General features: G+C 47.4%; 1 protein-coding gene across 4 annotated transcripts; it reads left to right on the top strand.

Annotated features, from left to right (window-relative positions):
• Positions 1-509: 509 nt before the first annotated feature.
• Positions 510-14,649, top strand: TMEM41A (transmembrane protein 41A). Of its 4 annotated transcripts, none has more exons than XM_061576557.1 (6): positions 510-662; positions 4,411-4,568; positions 6,041-6,194; positions 9,021-9,182; positions 10,627-10,765; positions 13,218-14,649. In XM_061576557.1, the coding sequence occupies exons 2-6, from the start codon at positions 4,465-4,467 to the stop codon at positions 13,442-13,444; spliced, it is 786 nt and encodes a 261-aa protein (XP_061432541.1). In that variant the 5' UTR covers positions 510-662; positions 4,411-4,464; the 3' UTR covers positions 13,445-14,649. The 4 variants fall into 4 exon arrangements, with proteins under 4 accessions (XP_061432541.1, XP_061432533.1, XP_061432547.1 ...); XM_061576549.1 differs by having other exon boundaries at positions 4,414-4,568; XM_061576563.1 differs by having other exon boundaries at positions 4,417-4,568.
• Positions 14,650-20,169: the final 5,520 nt, after the last annotated feature.

The following is a 20,169-nucleotide window of genomic DNA, read 5'->3' on the forward strand; positions in this document are numbered from 1 at the left end:
ACATTCCTGCGGAGGGAGCTGGTAGGAACGTTGGGTTGCTCGGTCAATGGCCAGGGTCAACGGCGGCGTGGTGTATTCCGCAAATATGCCCGACTGTGAGGGCGGGCACAAGCCGGCGTGAGTAGGTTAAACGTTGAGTTTTATAAGGGCACCACGGGGTGACCAGTCCCTCCCCACCCAGCCCCACCCTCCCAGCCCCACCCCCCACCCAGCCCCTCCCCTCCCACCCCCCACCCAGCCCCTCTCCACCCAGCCCCACCCTCTCCACCCAGCCTCACGCTCCCCACCCAGCCCCTCCCCACCCCTCCTTCCCCACCCAGCCGATCCCCACCCTCCCATTTTTTGATTCACGACGGACGAACACAATAATCCCCTGTGGGCTGGTTGAACCAGGTGGTTCCTACCAGTAAAATTCAACACACGTGGCATCAACTTGCCCCTTGCAGTTCACACAACGAACCACAAGGGGAAGCTCTCGAGCCTTCTCACCCACGTTCGTGCATTATCACTCGTCGCTGCACTTTAACCCGAGCGCTTCCGCCCCATGCCGGTGTCATGTTCTAAGAGAAGATCGAGAGACCTTAACGTAAACGGAGAGACGAGACATCGATTCTTAACCCCAGCGCAGTGAGACGGACCACTATTCTCACACACACACAGAGGTAAGTCATTCGCTGCTCGGTTTGACCACCACACAGTGGCGATGGCAAACCAGCATCCGCGTACCTCGGATGCTGGTTTTGCGTGTATTGTTTCAAGCTGTGTGTGTGTGGTAACACGGTTAGTCTGTGTTCTTTGCCCACCCCCTTTTGAAACCCATATCGAACCACACGGTGGCCAGGGCACACGAGTTCACATTAAGTGAAGGGTTAACGCTTCACGCCGACTACAGCACACAACGTGGATAATGTTATGATGTACAGTAAAGTATGTGTGTGTGTGTATATATATGTAAACGTTGCATCGATACAATACTGTGCACAATTGTATCAGAATTATCGTTTGCTGGGCTTCGAACCGTGCAGGTCACGTGGACGTACCGGACAGCAGAGGTCAGTGCAGCGGCGCGCGTGGTTGTACGGGACTTCTATGCGCCCCCGCACGTTCACCAAGCCCGACACTGCTCGTCGTGGCGACGTGTGGTCAAAGTGCAGGGTGCTTCAACAAGACATCAACACTTATACGGAACTATCGTTTTTAACGGAAATGAGTAATAAAAATGTAAACACGCTTCAATGATTTACAGCCAACAATTAGAGCCAAGCCGAAACATAACATATACAAATGATGGTTAAAAAATATTTTTATTTATTTTTAATGATGGAATATAGTATTGTCATCAGTAAGACATAAGTATACGAAGTTTGCAGTCGATACCACATTGGGAAGTGGGTTAAAATTTAGTTACAAGATTTGAAGATACGACAACAACAGACACGTGCAGGGAGGGGCTGGGTGGGGAGTCGAGGGTGGGGAGGGGCTGGGTGGGGAGGGTGGGGAAGGGCTGGGTGGGGAGGGTGGGGAGGGGCTGGGTGGGGAGGGTGAGGCTGGGTGGGGAGGGTGAGGCTGGGTGGGGAGGGTGAGGCTGGGTGGGGAGGGTGAGGCTGGGTGGGGAGGGGCTGGGGGGGGGTGAGGCTGGGTGGGGAGGGGCTGGGTGGGGAGGGTGAGGAGGGGCTGGTCACCCCGTGGTGCCCTTATAAAACTCAACGTTTAACCTACTCACGCCGGCTTGGGCCCGCCCTCACAGTCGGGCATATTTGCGGAATACACCACGCCGCCGTTGACCCTGGCCATTGACCGAGCAACCCAACGTTCCTACCAGCTCCCGCCGCAGGAATGTGTTTGTAGTATTGTTGCAAATTTCTCAGAAGTGTTCACACGTTTTGTTGAAGCACCCTCTACAATCAGCCCGCGAGTCCGCATGAGATTGACATCAGGGCTCTTAGCTCGCCGTAACGTGACTGACTACGGTGTCAAAGTATGAAAAAAATCAGATTAATTTTGAACCAATTTTTTTTTGCCAGTATCAAAGTATTAAAGAAATAGGTTTTACCTTTCTGGCAATAAAGCAGGTGTTTCGGTGTTCAAACACCAAATATAAATCCCCTTTGCAAGGAATCACGTTTGCATTACCCACACGTACTTGTGGTTATAAACAGACATGCTCTGGTAATATATGACATTATGTTATAAACTGATTGGCCTACACCAGAGACAGGCAGCCTTCTTTAGGACCAAAGTCTCACCAGTGTCAGAGCAGAGAACAATGCCAAAAGACGAGCTATAAATGTCCTGATAGTGCATTGCCCTTGTACTGTCCACCTTTTTGCGTTCTCTGGTATGACACTGGTGAGACTAAGCTCTAAAGAAGACTGTCGCTGGTGTAGACCAGGCAGTTTCAAAGACAATGCATATATAATTATCAGAGCATGTTTGTGTTCTTGTTTTTTCATACATTAATGGCGTCATGCATACAATGAGAGTCGGTGTACAACGACACGTTTCAAGTGTATTTTATTTCACCAGGTGAGAAGTCCATATCTTTCAACCTCTTATCAGTGCCGACCTTATTACAGACCAATTCCGACCTTATTGGTCACCCCGTGTCCCTTATAAATCTCAACGTTCATCCTACAAAGTCCCATCACAAGGGAGAAACACAAATAGACAAAACAAATTTTGCCCGTATTGAAACGGCTGCACGGCATATGGACCTGAAAACTCTATTTCCCTGTACAAGAATACGGGTAAACTGTATGGGTTGACAGGTATGGGAGAAATCTTAAAGAGACCAGGACCAGAATGAGTCTCATTCACAAGAGTGACACTGGGGCATGAGTTGGCCAATGGGGGATTGGGGCAATTGCTGCTGAATATAATCCCAATTGAATGACACAACTTATTGTTATCATACTCTTTGGTTCTTTCAGTAAAGTCACGTAGGTATGGTTCAGCAGTTCCACTGCTGGATTATATTTTTGTCCGCCTGAAGACGACCGCTTGTGTTGCGATCCAAACGTCGTGATTTATTTTAACTTATACCTAACGTGACTTTACCGAAAGAACCAAAGAGTATGGATTCCTGCAGTCACGGAAGCTTCAAATCAAGATTATTGTTATCACTGCAGTGCGGTTTAAGTTGTTTTAAATAACTTAAATTAAACTGCAGTGTATAGTATTTCCAGATACACCACATCTGTGCATACATATATATAAACTACCCTACACAGGACTGGTGTGGAAAGCAGGTAGAAAAGATCTACTCAGAGCCGGCCCTAGACCTTTGGGGGCCCTAAGCAAAATTTGGTTGGAGGCCCCTTTGATGTATGCTTTTTTTTCACCTACCAGCTAGCAGTGACTCTAGGGGGCCCTCTGCTGGCCACGGGGCCCTTTGCAATTGCAAGGGTCGCTTAGTGGCTGGGCCGGCTCTGGATCTACTGTAGGTAAATCAACATAAACGGTCCATAATAGAGGTGTTTTGGGTTAGATCGTGTAAATATATAAATGTGTCGTTAAAACCCGCCACCACCTGACACAGCCAACTAGTAAGGGTTGTCATGTAAATAGAACGTGACAATTCGTCACTCGTACAGCACTAACCGGTGTGTTGGAGAGCCAAGCCACAACACTTCCAACTTTTACAAACGTGAACGAGTTTGTTTTACAACGTAAATTAAAATGTTGTAAAATGTTTCGTTCACCAGCCTGTGTGAGCCTTCTGCAACAATATTTCCCAGCAAGGCAGTTCCACGATTTGGGACATACATTTCAATTATTACACTTTAAAGACGTGGGTAATCATGGTAGTCTAATCATGAGATGGCTTTTTTTACTTCGGCAGGGACATCCAACACTTAGGACTATAATGCAGATAAAAAATGTGTCCTCGTTTATTATAATTATGGGGAAATTATCAGAGTAACTTGGGGTGGAGGACATACTCTTACTAACTTCAGTCCACAGCATTCCTATTTGTGTGTGTGATACAATGACTTACTGTATTCCATAAGAAATCCATACGTTCTAAAACCATCAATATTGTACAATAATTTAATTATTCAATATCCCATGTCATATACTGTATTATTAGGATGATTTTGAAACTGCTCACCGGCATTCATTTGAACACATTATTTATCAAGGTCACATTCAGCAGATTGTGGCCTGATAATATATAGCACTCAACTACACACATACAGAGTATGCAGTGTGCAGTATACATTCGCCATACCTGCATATGCGTGTGTGGTTACATGCGTAAGTGTATGGCAAATGCACTGTGCCATACAGTAATATGATGTGATTAAAATATATTCTCTGGCAGTAGTTATTTCCTTTAATGCATGTCAGCATTGTCTGCTGTCATTATTGGCGTGACATTAACAGTCACGGTGTCTGTTGTCGATGCAGCAGCAGCAGCAGGGTCTCAAGAAGTCCGGCAGAAGGAAGAGAAGGGGGAGGAGGATGTCACTGGGATACTACTTGGGTCCCCTGCTCATGTTTGCCCTGGCAAGCGGTGCTCTCTACCACCTGTCCTCCAAGCCGCCCGGCTTCTCCAACACGACCGAGTCAGTGTGGAACCCAGGCTCATATTTTTGTAATTCATAATCACACTGGAGACAGTGCCCAAAGCATTCGCCTTTAATATGTTGTTCTTGTATAATGTGTTAATGCAGAATTTTTGTGCTTTAAAATATATATATTTCAACTTATGCACACAATGCCAATATGGATCCATATGGTAACCGAGAGCGATATAAAAGGCCATTCTAAATTCATTGCCCGTAAACAATGTGGTTTCTAAGAGTAACCAGTGAGTGTGGACAAATTACGTCATGCATGCAGAGCATCCGTTGATATGTTTTTTATTCGCTGATCGTTACTAACTAGTTAGGATACTTCACAAAATTGACAATTAGTTAAAATATTGATGTTCCTTATTCATACGTTTATTCCTCAGAACCATTTTGGGTCAGGCAAGGGGGTTACTTGGTTGAAACAATTCAACAAGGAGTACAACAGTGGCCAAAGAAGGCTGCGAATCACTGTCCTAAATAGATTAGTTCTCATTTTATGAAAATAAGAAATGTCACTTGTACGAATTTGCATTGACAATATTTTGCTACATGATCTTTGTTCAGTCCCGATACAAATTGTGAATTGCGCCTAATCAAAAAAGATATGTAAATTAAAATAATATTGAGGCTCTTGGTAGTACAAAGCCCCTGAAAAGGGAGCTCCCAAATTCATTTAAAATGTTGCACCTCTGCATGTTTTTTGAGAACAAGGTACCAACAAAAAATTCCACATTAGTAGGCTTGTTCTGAAGCAGAGTGCTAATTTTGCAATAAACTTCTTGAAATAATATATTCCGCTTTAAAACAAGTCAATTCATTCTGCAGGGCACTAGTGAATTGTATGGTTCTTGCAAGTTAGTTAAAAATACACATTTCCACAACAACGCTCTGAATTTCGATTTAAAGCTTTCATGACTGCAGGGATTCATCTGCTTGGTTCCTTCGGTAAAGTCATGTAGAATGGAAACAATAAAAATAATAAAATAAAACAATAAAAGAATTCTCACGACGTTTCGGCCACAACGCAAGCAGCCGTCATCAGGTGAAGACCAGGTCTGTCGGGGAGACGGCTGCTTGCGTTGTGGCCAAAACGTCGTGAGAATTATTTTATTATGTTTTATTTTATTATTTTTATTGTTTCCATTCTACGTGACTTTACCGAAAGAACCAAGAAGAACGCTCTGAATGTTTAATATCATGTACAGGGTGGGTAAAAAGTCCCCTTTATATGTCCAGTAGATTCATGTAAAATTGATATTGAGATTTCTAACCAATCCTGCATGGTACTATGCACATGTTTTGTCCTTATGTTAATCCTCTCTCAAATGAGTGTCTCCTCACGCTACAGTTTTTCGCCATCTATGCTCACCACCTTTACTAACCCGCACGCAATAGCATATTGAAGTATGACCACGTAACCCTGTGTAGTACATGAACCTTTATTGTATTATGCCCTATGGCAGTGCCATAAGCTTCCCATCAAACTTGGAGGAGCTGCAGCAGCTGGCGAAGGTGCTCAACTCTTACAAGGCCGAGCAGACAGGCTATGTGTTGCTGCTCTTCTGCTCTGCTTATTTGTACAAGCAGACCTTCGCCATCCCTGGCTCCGTATTTCTGGTGAGTTGGCTTATATTTTTTAACAAATGCTCCCATATAGCCCCAATGCCCCATCAACACATGCTTTAAAAATATTAACATCTCACAATTAGCATTAAAAGAACATGGCAAGTGCTGTTAGTGCACATCTATTGGGGTTGGTGTTAACAATGTGGTGGTGTGGTCAATGCCTGCCTTTGTGTTCCCAAGATAAATGTTCTCACAATCCACTAGATATTCATTTTAAGTCTTAGTTGACCTAGAAGAAGCCAGGGATTAGTTAATACCCAGTGTCTCATTAATTCAAGCTTGGGTTGTCATGATCGTAGTGCAGTGGATGAACTGCTACACCACTGTACCCCACAGACACACATGAATGTCTTTATATAGCCACACAGATTGTTTGGGCAAATGCTGCTAACAGGAACCTGTTAAGGCTGGTAAAACACAAGGGAGCGATGAGGCCAGTACCATACCTGGCTGAACTTGTATCCCCAATGCTGATGTATGCATGCCACTGCAACCACTGCACCAACACTGCCAGCACACAGGCACAAACAAAGACAAAGATTTCCTGTATAGCCTTAACAGACTTTTGGGACAAGTGTCGTTAGCGAGCACTTTTGAAGGCAAGTGCAGAGAATGGGGTGGGGGGGTGAGTGACCAGCATCATGCCTGGCTGCCTTTTTCTCCCCAGTGGCAATGTTTACACATTGCAACAAGGTACTCATTTAAGGCTGAGTCGACTTAGGGGATGCCCAGGACTGGTTTACATGATTTTCACTGGTGTTGGCCATGAGCGGGAATTGAACTCGGTGGCTGGGTTCGTATTGCAGCACGCTAATCACGACACTATTGCTCGTAATTCAGGAGTGGTGAGGCCAGTACTGTACTTGGCCGGACTTCTATCCGCAATGCTGATGTACGCATGCCACGGCAACCCCTGCACCACCACTGCCAGCACACAGGCACAACAACAACAACCGCCATTCGCCACTAAGTGGTGGTGACATCACCACGACGCTTGTGCCAGGCTAAGTGCACTTTGAGGCCATGTGAAGTGTTGAAGGCCCGCTGACAGGCGGTCACAAGACAGAGCCAGGTGCCATGGATTGACAGACCGAGATGACTGGCCCTCCGCTATTGTTGGAGGGCGACTGCCTCCAACTGCCCAGTAGCCTCCTTCACGAGCCTCCTCCACAGAGGCCGATCTTGACACCACTGGTACCAGTCATCGGCAAGTCCACTCAACTCCATATCTTCCTGAGAATAGGTTTTCCTATTTTTTCTGGCAACAAAACAGGTGTTACGATGTTAAAACACCAAACTGAAACCTTTTACAAGGAATCATGTCTGCATTAACCACAATACTTGTGGTCAGAATGCAAACAAAAAACATACTCTGATAATATATGCATTGTCTTTGAAACTGATTGGTCCACACCAGAGACAGCTTTCTTTCGAGCCTAGTCTCAAACGGTGTTAGACCAGAGGACGCCAAAAGGCGTATATTCCTGTAGCATATCAGTCCACTTCTTCTTTAGCCCATGCCACGCCATTTTGCATCCTCTATCCGGCCAAACAAAAGCTGTTTGGATATGTGGTGGCTCGGCATGCAGGCTATATGCCCCAGCCAATGCAGCCTTGCCGGCCAGAGGAGCTCAATAATGGGACTGTCCAGGTCTTTCAATGAGTTGTGAGCCCCTCGCAAAATCCAGCCTGGTTAAACTCATTATGGGGCAAGGTGGGGATGACCCTGCTGGAACTGCAGTGCCTCAAATATTGGAAGAAGAAGTAGTCACCCCTGTGAGTGGCTGGCTGAGGTGCCATCTGTTGATGTACGGATGGCAATCCATAGTCTGAGACCAGGAAAGCTGCTGAGGGAGGGTGGTGTTTGTGTGCAGACTGCCCTATATGACATTATTACAACAGTCTGGACCACTGGACAGGAGAGGTCCTGGAAAAGATGAATCAACATCACCTTGTCAGATAGGCTGAGGAGAGGCTTGCGGAGCCCCAATGTGGTTTCAGGCTGGGGCGGTGCTGCACAGATGCCATATTCTCTGTACATCTGCTACAGCAGAGGTGTAGGGAATTCCAATATGAATTACATCTTGCTTTATTGATCTGGTCAAGGCCTATAATATCATCAATAGGTCAGGGCTCTGGGTTGTTCTGTGTGCTTTTGTAGTGTCTGACTCTCTGGCCATAATCATTAAGGACCTTCATGATGGTGGGCAGGCTCAGGTAAAGATATGTGGCCAGGGGTCAGAGCCATTCCCTGTTTACCTTTTGGTGCAACAAGGATGTCCTCTGGCTCCTACATTATTTTATATATTTTTAAACCACATAGTTCAAGAATATTTCCATGGCTGTGCCGGGGGAATTTCCATCTAGTATAGATACAATTGGAGGCTGATCAATGCCCATGTGTGGTCAAGAGATGGCTCCCTATTGGTCATACAGGCACACACGGGTACACATACATGCATGCACTTATGCCTCCAAGTGTCAATCTCATTTTAGCCCACTACTACTGATAGCTCCTTTCGTTATGTAGACAGGGCTTAGTATACCTTTTAAATTAAATGTGTAATTCTTAACGAGGTTAGTAAACATGTCACATGCATTTGTCCACATTGTACATTTGGAAGATTCATAATTCAGACAAACTGTACATCTCATTCCTTCTGCTGGAATGATTCAGCATCAAATGTTATCTGCCCCTTAGGCACACTGGCTGTATTTTTATTAATGAAAGCCTTGTGCAACTCTTGAGTCTGTTTGGATCAAATCTACTCATATTAATGTAACACTGGTGCGGGCGGTGTGTGTGTGTGTGGCAAGAACGTCCTGGGAGGCGCGCTCTTTGGCTTTTGGCGAGGTCTGCCCCTCTGCTGTTTGCTCACAGCCTGTGGAGCTACCTGCTGCTACTTACTGTCCCGCTTATTCGGTAAACAAATCATCATCAGCAAATTCCCAAGCAAAGTCGAGGCCTTGCAGAAAAAGGTGAGCACAACTAAAGCCAGTCAATCACTGAAGTGTAATGAGACATGACACTTTGCAACATTTTCTGTTATGTAACGTTACATGAAAACGTGTTTTTTTGTTGACAACTGATCACTACACCAGACTGTAGCCAATTGAGCTGCATGATAAAACTTGACGAGAAAATGTAACATGTAACATTACTGTCTATTTTTTATTATTATTAAAAATGCTTTTAAATTGAGCCAACTTCTTTGGAGCCATGTGTGATATTCTTTTATAAAGTATGTCAGCATAAACATTGTTTGCGTTTTTTTATAATTGTTCTTAAAATATCCATGGCTCTTGTTGTTGGACTGTGTTGTCTTAACCATCATGTTACTACAAACAACTATTTCGTTTAAAATCATTGCAGGCACCCCTCGCTTTTGGGACACAATGCTTTCCTGGAAACCCTGTCATAAATTGGATTGTTGTAAATCTGACTGTTTCCCATAATATAAACAGTAGACACGTCACTTGTTTTTCTCCTTTTATCAGTCATATTTATTAGGGTTTAATATATACATTTTCTACAAAAACACTCAAAAATAACAAAAGTTCCACGCGAAGTCACATCAGAAGCCAGACTGACTGTTCAAATGTGTTGGGAGTCATGTCAGAAGATGTGTCGTAAATCAAGTTTCTGCGTCGTAAATTCATGGTGGCATTATGTTTGTATGTACTTCTTTTTCACGGTACGTAGCCAACCGTACTACTCGGAGGTGCGGGAGAAAGACAACAAACTAAACACAAAAAGCAGTTCTTAACCAATGAGTTCTCAATGCAGATTTAAAAGGCATCGCTCCAGTAGCTTCCTAATATCAGAAGGAAGAGCATTCCAGATGACCACAGAAGCGCATCTGAAAGCGTGCGTTGTAGTGACTGTCTTTGTGCAATGGTTAGCTAAAAGCACTGCAAGGATGACAAGCCTCTGCGAGGATAAACGTCAAAATGTGGTTCTTCGTAAATCGGACCGTCGTAAACAGGAGACCGCCTGTATTTGGATAGCAATGGTCCAACCCTCATGATCAGTGAAGAAGGATCTTCATTTGCTGAGCCATGAAGATTATGCCTTAGGCAAATGGATACAAATCAATTATTGACATAGAAAAACCCAGTGAAGCACTCTTACTTTGCCAGTACTCTGGTATTTTGCTAAATTTGCACAGCTGCCCACCACTAAAAGGCCTTGATTATAGCCCACCATTAAACGGCCTTGATTATAAATGTGTAGCTGTCACTAAAATGAATTGTACATAATTCATGCATATATGCAAGTCTCCATTGCTGCAACTGACTAATTAATTGAGTCCATGAAATGCATTCGTTAAAACAACACAGAATAATTAGCATGTGGTTTCACACTTGTACGTTTGTCTTATATAGATGCTAATTGTGTGTTTGTAATTGTGTATATTTCAAGGTGGAAGAAAACCGTGAGAGCTTGTTCTTCTTTCTGCTCTTCCTGAGGTTCTTCCCAATGTCCCCAAACTGGTTTTTGAACATCACAGCTCCCATCATTAACATTCCCATCAAGCATTTCTTCTGCTCGGTGCTAATAGGTAAGCAAGGCCGATGACTAAGCTTAAAATAAGACACAATACATACAAATACAAAAATATTACAACTGTAAGGTTTCATTCCTCATTGGTTCCACAAATAATCAGAATGTTTTGGTCATAAATCGATCAAAGAGTGGATTATTTTTTGCGTTATTTTTACTGTCTTGTACATATTTCTATTTTTACGTCTCGTACAGTTATGTATACTTCACGAGCATAAAGGTAGCACAAGAATATCAATTGCATATACATTAAATAAAATAATACATTTTCAAATGCACAATTTGATGCTCTTGAGTGTCCATATGTTAATGAAACAATGCATATGTCCATTCGAAACATTAAAAAAAATATGTGCCTCGAGTTTCCTGGCTGGCTCCCTCTTCACCCCAACAATAACTCTGCTCCGAGTGGCTTCTGCGGGCGTTACAACAGCAACTCGCTGCGTAACTGGCTGAATGGGATTTTCTGCGCAACAAAAAAAGCCATTGAGTTGAATTTCAACGGCAGAAGACGTTTGGAAGGCAAATCGTTATAATAGATCGCGACACGGAAGAGGTGGGAGTAACGAATAGAAAAGACTGACACGATTCCTTTTACAATGGCTAACTCATTCCTGCGGAGGGAGCTGGTAGGAACGTTGGGTTGCTCGGTCAATGGCCAGGGTCAACGGCGGCGTGGTGTATTCCGCAAATATAAGTACGATATATGTACGATAATTATTTTCCGTTGCACAGCGACTGTGAGGGCGGGCACAAGCCGGCGTGAGTAGGTTAAACGTTGAGTTTTATAAGGGCACCACGGGGTGACCAGCCCCTCCCCACCCCCCGGCCCAGCCCCTCCCCACCCTCCCCACCCAGCCCCTGCCCACCCAGCCCCTCCCCACCCAGTACCTCCCCACCCTCTCCACCTAGCCCCTCCCCACCCTCCCCTCTCCACCCAGCCCCACCCCTCCCATTTTTGTATGCATGACAGATGGACGGACACAATAATCCCCTGTGGGCTGGTGGAACCAGGTGGTTCCTACCAGTATAACTTTAACATTTGTGCATTTTATTACGTAAAAAAAAATATTTATTTTGGTGTTCCGAGTACAGGATTGTGAGCAGAGTATGATAATTATTTTCCATTGCGCGGCAACATGTTCTCTACGAGTAAGCTTAGAAATAAATAACTGAAAGGCAAATTCAGGAGCGCCGCTCTTGTGGCGTCTACGCACCATGACAGCCAATACATCTCGAGGGCTTGGCCAGGTCAGGCCAACGTAGGTCAGCACGAGATCGTGAACTTCAATCCCGGTGCTATTTTATGGAGGCAGTTAGACAGGGTTTCAGAAAACAATCGTTTTCTGAAAAGACATTCCCACCAATTATATTTCGATTGTCCGATCCTCGGAATTCTGCAGCTAGGAGTGCATTTGTCTTGTGTGAGAGGACTGACCTTGAAGATTACTTCAAATAACTAATTCTGAAGTTACGTCAAAATAAATTTAGACCTTTTTATCCGTACGTAGGACACATCTTTTAACGCTCTCTAAATATTGTTCATCGCATGTCAATAACATTGAGAATGTTCAGTTTTAGAGCTTGAATAAGGCTAATTAAGTGAAAAAACAAATACAATGAGAATTTATTTTTGTAATTGTTGGTGACTTAACTAAGACTACCACTTTGCTTCACTTGAGAACCCGGTTTAATCACAGTTGACTGAAACCTGGATTCAAACTCAGGTTTTCAGCCGTGTTAGCTCCAGCCACCTGAAGTAATTTTTTGCAGCAGTTTTGAACTGCTACGTTGCCATGCAACTTTGTTCCTTTAATATTTTGAATAATATATCACCAGTTTCTGTTTTGGGTGGTTTCTTTCTTTCATTCAACATTAGTGTCATCATTTAGTACAACGATTTTAATCTTTACCCTATTTTTTATTCTATGCTTGTTATTTTTACGTTGTTATTTGTTCGACTTTAGCTGTTATATTCATCATCGTTAGCACACAGGTTTTCGGTGTTTTTCAGGATTTTATCTCTCCGTCACTGTTGAGATTGATCAGCAATGTATAAAAACAAACAAGTCCACAGTTTTAGTCAATATCATTAATTATAATCATCGGAAGCATGCATTCGCTATAGGTCATCATTTGTCATTCCTTATTGTTATGTAAACCTTTGCAGTAATGTATAGGGAGGGGCATAAAGGAAGGAACCATCATCTTATGTCTGTTTTATCAGCTCATTAATGACGACGTGGCTGAACAAATTTCCACCGTGGTTCTTTTTATTTAGCTGGTATTGCTGCTTCGATCCATCTGAATATTTCTGTTAGATCTTCACGGAAGAAATGTTTTACATCAACGTCTACAAAGCATTGGGTCTGGCACTTTGATGTACACCATACCATCCATCCCAAACGGATTTTAACGAGTGGATACAATTCTCCCTAATTGTTCCGCAGGCCTGCTGCCATACAACTTTATCTGCGTGCAGGCGGGTTGCATCCTGTCCGAGGTGTCTTCCCTGGATGACGTCTTCTCCTGGGCGACCATGCTGCAGCTGCTGGCCATTGCGCTTGCATCTCTGATGCCCGGAGCTCTCATCCAGCGTTACAGCCACAGGCGACTCAAGCCTCTCGCCGGGGGAACTGACAATGGCCTGTCCATCGAGACACACAAATCCAAATAAAATGAGACTCTTCCTTGTCACCCTCTCCTAACATTGTTTCCTCCACCTTTGAAACCAAATGCCAAAACAAATAGGCGGCATTGCCTCTATGGAGGTTAAACCTATTCTGTACTCTGAGGGTACTCGTCTCGCAACTGAATGTAATTTAGATTTGTAGCCCAAATTGATTCTGACATTGGTGATGAGAGTGTCTAATTTTGTAGAATGAAATGAAACGAAAGAGGGATTGTTTGGATTACTGAGCAAGGCATCGTGATTTGAAGGAAACTGTGAGCTTCTGCAAGGCGGCTTCTGCAAACGCATCGCTTGTGGCAAATGATCGTTGGTTATAATTTTGAAATGGCACAGATGCACAGTAGTTACTCGAGCAGTATTGGCTGGAATGGACAGTCAAACATCATTGAGAACGTGACAATAAAAACGTGTATTACTATACTCTTCACATTTAACAATTATTGCATTTGTCACTGTACACATCAGCTCATGTTACTATAGAATAGTATGTGATTAATACATAAAACTGTGAATTCAAGATAAGCTTAGGAGTTTGTACAACTTTATTATCACATTCTCAATATGTTTGACCTGATACTGTATATTCACACACTGTGTATGTATCTGTGCATATGCAAACTACATGTGATTTTAAGAAGTAAATAATTGAAAGGGTTTTTTTACATTTATAAATGTAAACAAGTATGATACTTGGAATGTATGACTAATTTTGCACTCAAATTTCAACCAAGTGTATTATAAGAATTCGGGCTGTGAGGGGGTGTAATTATTTGTTGCCTCAAAGATTCATTGAATTGTCTCAGATTTGGTGGTCGCAATTCACTTTCCAAATCCACTTTTTGTTTTCTGTACTTGTGCATGTGGAATCCATACCAGATGCAGGGTGCCATGAAAAACTTGTGTACAGCAAATGTTCTGAAACTCTTGTGTACTAATGGGCATAAAAATTGCATTGCTTTCTTAAATCTTTGTTGTTTTTTAATTCTTCCTGATTTTAACTCCTCTGACTCTGACGCTTGACTACTCACATTGGCATTACACTACTAAATTTTGATTTAAAGCTTTCGTGACTGCAGGGATTCATGTTCTTGGTTCTTTCAGTAAAGTCACGTAGAAGGGAAAGAATAAGATAATAAAAATATTAAACAATAAACTTCTCATGACGTTTCGACTGCAACACAAGCAATCATCAGGTGTGAAATCCACAGCAAGAAAAGTTTACATTTTCTTGCTGTGGATTTCACACCTGATGATGATTGCTTGTGTTGCAGTCGAAACGTCGTGATAATTTTATTGTTTTATATATTTTTTTTATTTCCCTTCTACGTGACTTTACCGAAAGAACCAAGAATATTACACTACTATTTAAGACATTACATTTAATTTTGGAAAGCATAATAGGGTACGTATGTAGAGGTGTAATTGCGCACGGCTACGAATGTTGAGGTGTGATTATGCATGGCCACGGATGGCCAACAAACACAAGGGGCGGGGTTACGGCCGTACACAAGGGTGGCGCTCGCACCGACGTCCGAATGTGCGTCCTCCACGGGCCCCCCCTCGGGGGGAGTCCTATAAAAGGTGATGAGCTCGAGGGCTCGAGGTCGGGACTCAGCTTTAACCAGAGAAGACGGAAGACCTGCTAGTGTAGGCCCCAGAGCTCCCCTGGCTCGCTGTCCTTATAAGGGCCGACCAGGGCAAGCCGGTGGCGTGGCCCCGAGAGCCCAGACGAAGCTGGTCTGGTGACTCAGGGAGCCGGGATCCCAGCTTAACCAAGCTGGGACAGATAGCCTCCCCTAGTTCCGTAGTGGAGGAATTGGTATAGGTTAGAGGGGTTAGCTGTCGAGAAATCCCTGTAGCCCAGTGACCTGTAATAACTGTGTTGGTGTAATAAATAAGTGTGCCTCCGATCCTGTCGTCAAGCCTCCATATATTTACTACATCTGGTGTCAGAAGTAAAACGTCCAAACGATGGACACACGAGGGACGACACGTACCAAGGAGTCGGAGATGGAAGACGCCGCGGCCGATTCAACACCAGAGATGGCCGGGGTCGGATCGGAGCAGCCGGGGCCAAGTACGCCCGCGCCGCTACGACAAGAGGGGGGGGATGCGTCGGCTGAAGGACTCCGGCTGGCCCACTCCCGCCTGGCGGAACTGCTCTACGCCACCGCCGCTGCGTTGGAGGAGATCACGCGGCTGGGGGCTGGAGGGGCAGCGCGGGTCGACGACAGCAGCCGGCGCGCGGCGACGTTTCCCGCCACCCCGACGCGGCTGGCGGTTAAATTTCCCGCCATCTCTACAGTGCGAGCGGACGGCGGGGCCGGCCCGCGTCACGTGACTGCTGAGCGCCAAGCACAAGCCGTGACATCATCAACACCGGCCGGCGCGTCAACATCGGAGCGACCGGCGATGCCATGTGCACAGCCCGCCCACACTGTATCATCGGCGGGGAGCGACGGAGAGCGATCTACAGCCACGGACGTCGCCTTGCAGCAGCGTCTGCCGCCTCTGAAAGAATTCGTAGGCGCAGACGGAGACTGGGGCGGCTTCAAGAGGCGGTTCATCGCTCATCAGGAGATGGCGAACTGGACGGACGCCGAGGCTCTACGCGCGCTGCCGGCGATGCTGGACAACGACGCTCTGGCTACCCTCACCTCGGCTCCTAGGGAAAAGCGCGCCACTCTACACCTGGCGTTGCAGCTGCTGTCGGCCGTCTATGGGCCGCCTTCGGACTGCAGGCAGCTGTTCCACGATCGGCATCGGGGCGCTAACGAATCGCCCCTGGCCTTCCGGACGGCTCTCCTAGCCCTGGCAAAGGCTGCTTTTCCAAGGATGGACGAGGAAGGAGTGGACGCCATGGTAGCTGAGAAGCTGCTGCTACTCGCTGATGAGCTGGACGTCAACGTCCTGGCTCAAGACGACGCGGAGATGTCGTCCCTGCTGATCGCGCGCCACATACACGGGGGCTTGCGGTCCCTACGTCGGAAGGCGGCAAAGGGAGCGGCCGGCCATGCCATGGCGGCCACCGCCCTCCCGTCGGAGGAGGTCTGCGGGGTGGAGCGGCGAGGGGAATGGAGATCGGCGGCGCCACAGGCTCGGAATGGACCGAGTCGCCAGGAGCAGCCCAGGACATCGGGGGCGCTCACACGCTGCTACAACTGTGGCCTGCAAGGCCACGTTGCGTCAGGATGCCGGGCTCCCCGTCAGCGCGGGGCGACACCTCGCCAGGACGCCACGCCGTCTCCTCCCAAGCTCCAGCAGAGAAATACGGCGAGTCGCGGCACCTCACACCTTTGGCCCACACACACATCCGACACACACTCACGCGCTCAACTAAACAGGGCTCCAAATTCCCCGTCCGTCGCGCGCGATTGTTCGGTAATGCGGCGAGCGCTCCAACCAGGTCAGTGGTCGGAGCTCGCCCATCGTGTTGTTGCTGCGTCGGCGGGATCATCGGTTGTGGTCGGTCACATTGATGGGGTAGAGGTGCGGATTTTAATTGACACAGGGGCATCGGCGACCATTATATCTGATTTGATTTATAACATCCTTCCCGTTCAAAGTCGTCCCTTGCTCCCTGTTGACGTGCCATGCTATGCTGCTAACAGGGGCTCGCTGGGCATTATTGGGCAAATCCGCGCCACTATCTGCATCGGAGACATTAAGTTATCCGGCCCTGTTTTGGTTTCCTCCTCACTCGCGGTTCCGTGCCTGTTGGGGACGGATTTCTTGGCCAAAATGCCCATCCGTATCCTGATTGACCAGGGGTGCATTGAGCTCCCATCGGGCCGACGCGTTACTTTTTTGTCTTCCCCCACCACGGAGCGTCGGGCGTTTGCCACCGTGCAGGCGCTCGTGACAAAAACTGTGCGCGTACCTCCGGGGGCTCAGATGCTCGTCCCTCTTAGGTTGCGTCGGCCGTTTAATGAAGGGGTTGCGGATAGGGGGGTCTTGTTGGGACCATCTCGGGCCGGGGTCAATGGACCCGATTTGCTCGCGGCTCAGACCATGGTGAGAGGGGATGGGGACCCCTTCATTGCAGTCCTTAATGTGGGATCGCGAACGGCCGTGGTTCCTCAAGGGACCGTGCTTGCACACGCAACGCCGGTACCCTATGAGGAACCACTCGTGGGTCAGGTATCCACCGATCCTCCGTCGCGACCGCATTCGGACTGTGATGACGGATGGCTGGATGCGCTTTGCGCGGGTTCAGTGGACCTGTCCGACTCGCAGCGCGCGCAGCTGCGAGTTCTCCTGAGCGAATTTGCTGACGTTTTTAGTCAACACAAATTTGATATTGGTTGTACCAAATTGCTGCGACACCATATTGACACGGGTGACAGCGCGCCAATCCGCCAAAATCCCTTTCGGTTGAGTCCCGCCGAAAAGGATCATGTCAAATCGGCTGTTGATGACATGCTAGCCGCCGATATCATTTCCCCTTCCAACAGTCCGTGGGGCGCACCGATCGTTTTGGTGAAAAAACACGACGGCTCACTGCGGTTTTGTGTCGACTTTCGCCGTCTGAACAAAATCTCTGTGGCAGATGCGTACCCGCTTCCTCGAATGGATGAGTCGCTCGATGCCTTGGCGGGGGCGCGATTCTTTTCCACCCTCGATTTGCTATCTGGATTCTGGCAGCTTCCTCTGGATGACGAATCAAAGCCTAAGACTGCTTTTCGTACGCCGCAAGGTCTCTTCCAATTTAACCGCTTGCCGATGGGTTTACATTCTGCGCCGGCAACTTTTCAGCGGTTAATGGAATTGGTCTTGGCAGGTTTGCAATGGGATTCGTGTTTGATTTACTTAGACGATGTCATCGTCTTTAGCAAATCCTTCGAGGAACACCTCCAGAGGTTGCGTGCTGTTTTTCTCAAAATGCGGGCTGCCAATTTGAAATTTAAACCGCAGAAGTGCCATTTACTCCGCGAATCGGTGCGATATTTGGGTCACATTGTTGGGCGCTCGGGGATATCCACTGATCCCGCCAAAACGGAATGCGTCAGCTCCTGGCCGACTCCCACCTCGGTGGGAGAGGTCAGGAGTTTCATTGGGTTCGCATCGTATTATCGACGATTTGTGGCTGACTTCGCTACGATTGCGAAACCATTACATGCCTTGACGTCCAAGGGAGTCAGGTTTCATTGGGGGCCGGAGGAGGAGGCTGCTTTTCGCGCCCTCCGGAATGCTTTGGTGGGGGCTCCGCCGTTGAATTACCCCGATTTTTCACAACCCTTCTTGCTCGATACTGATGCGAGTAACACGGGCATCGGGGGCGTGCTGTCCCAGCTCATTGGGGGCGTAGAGCATGTGGTGGCTTACGGTAGTCGGGTACTGTCTCCAGCCGAACAGCGGTACTGCGTTACCCGTCGGGAATTATTGGCGATTGTTTATTTTATTCAGCAGTACCGCCCGTATCTGTACGGTCGGCGATTCACCGTCCGTACAGATCATGCGGCACTACAGTACGCCCTGCGGGTTCAACAACCATCGGGCCAGTTGTCTCGATGGTTGGAGATCCTCCAAGACTATGACTTTGTCACCACATATCGTAAGGGTGTCCGCCACACGAACGCTGACGCCCTGTCACGATTGCCACCCACTTCGGAGTGCGCGTGCCTCTTGGGTTCGGGGCGTTGTAGGCCCCCGAACGTCACCACCAATTCGGTCCTCGTGGCCGCTACCGATGCGCCTTCAGCTTCGGGTCCTATCGAGCAAGAAGGGAGAGATTCATTGCTGGGGTTGTCGGTCGCGGAATGGGGACGCCTCCAAATGGAGGACACCTCCCTCCTCGCTCTGCGCCGTCGCGTCGGGGGGGCTGGTCAGGGGGTGGCGAACGTTGACTCGTGGGGGTTGTTCCAGGGTCTTTTAATGCACTGGGATGGGAAAACCCGCCGCCAGCGGCTCGTGGTGCCGGCAGCATTAAGGGGTAAGGTGGTATGGGCTGTTCATGAGCGGCTTCTGCACTTGGGGATTCACAAGACCTTTGCCACGCTCCAGCTAGATTTCTTCTGGCCGGGCATGGCAAAGGACGTGGGGGATCTCCTGGGGTCGTGCGCGCAATGCGCGCAAAGGAAGCCACCTGCTAGGGGGTCCAACCCTCCGCTGCAGTCCATAAAGGTTTCCCGGGTTAACGAGCTCGTCGCTCTGGACATACTCGGCCCATTTCCCGCTACGCCCAGGGGAAATAGGTATTTATTAACGGGGGTAGAGTACTTCACGAGATGGCCTATGGCCTGGCCCCTGGCCAACCAGTCGGCAGCGGCCATCGCGGAGGCCTTTGTCCAGGGCTATGTCCTCGACAAGGGTGCTCCGGAACGGCTGCTTACTGACCAGGGTAGGAATTTTTTTGGTAAACTCCTACGCGAGGTGTGCGACCTCTTGGGTACGGAGAAGGTTCGGACCTCTCCGTATCACCCACAAACTGACGGGATGGTGGAACGGCTGCATCGAACCATCTCGTCTATGCTGTCCCAGCAGGTGTCTGTATCCCAGACGGATTGGGACCTTCGTATAGCCGGGGTGTTGCAGGCCTACAGAATGGCTCCCCATGCGGCCACCGGGTTTTCCCCTTTCTTTTTAATGTATGGGCGCGAGGCAAACCCCCCTGTGGCGACCCAGCTCAAGCTCTCGGCGCCCCAGGCGAAGTCTAACTTGTCCGAACACGTTAAATTTAACATCAGCAAATTGTCTGAGGCGCGGGAAGC

This window comes from Lethenteron reissneri, chromosome 7 (assembly GCF_015708825.2).
Source record: "Lethenteron reissneri isolate LAM-NWPU_2019-01 chromosome 7, ASM1570882v1, whole genome shotgun sequence".
NCBI lineage: Eukaryota > Metazoa > Chordata > Hyperoartia > Petromyzontiformes > Petromyzontidae > Lethenteron > Lethenteron reissneri.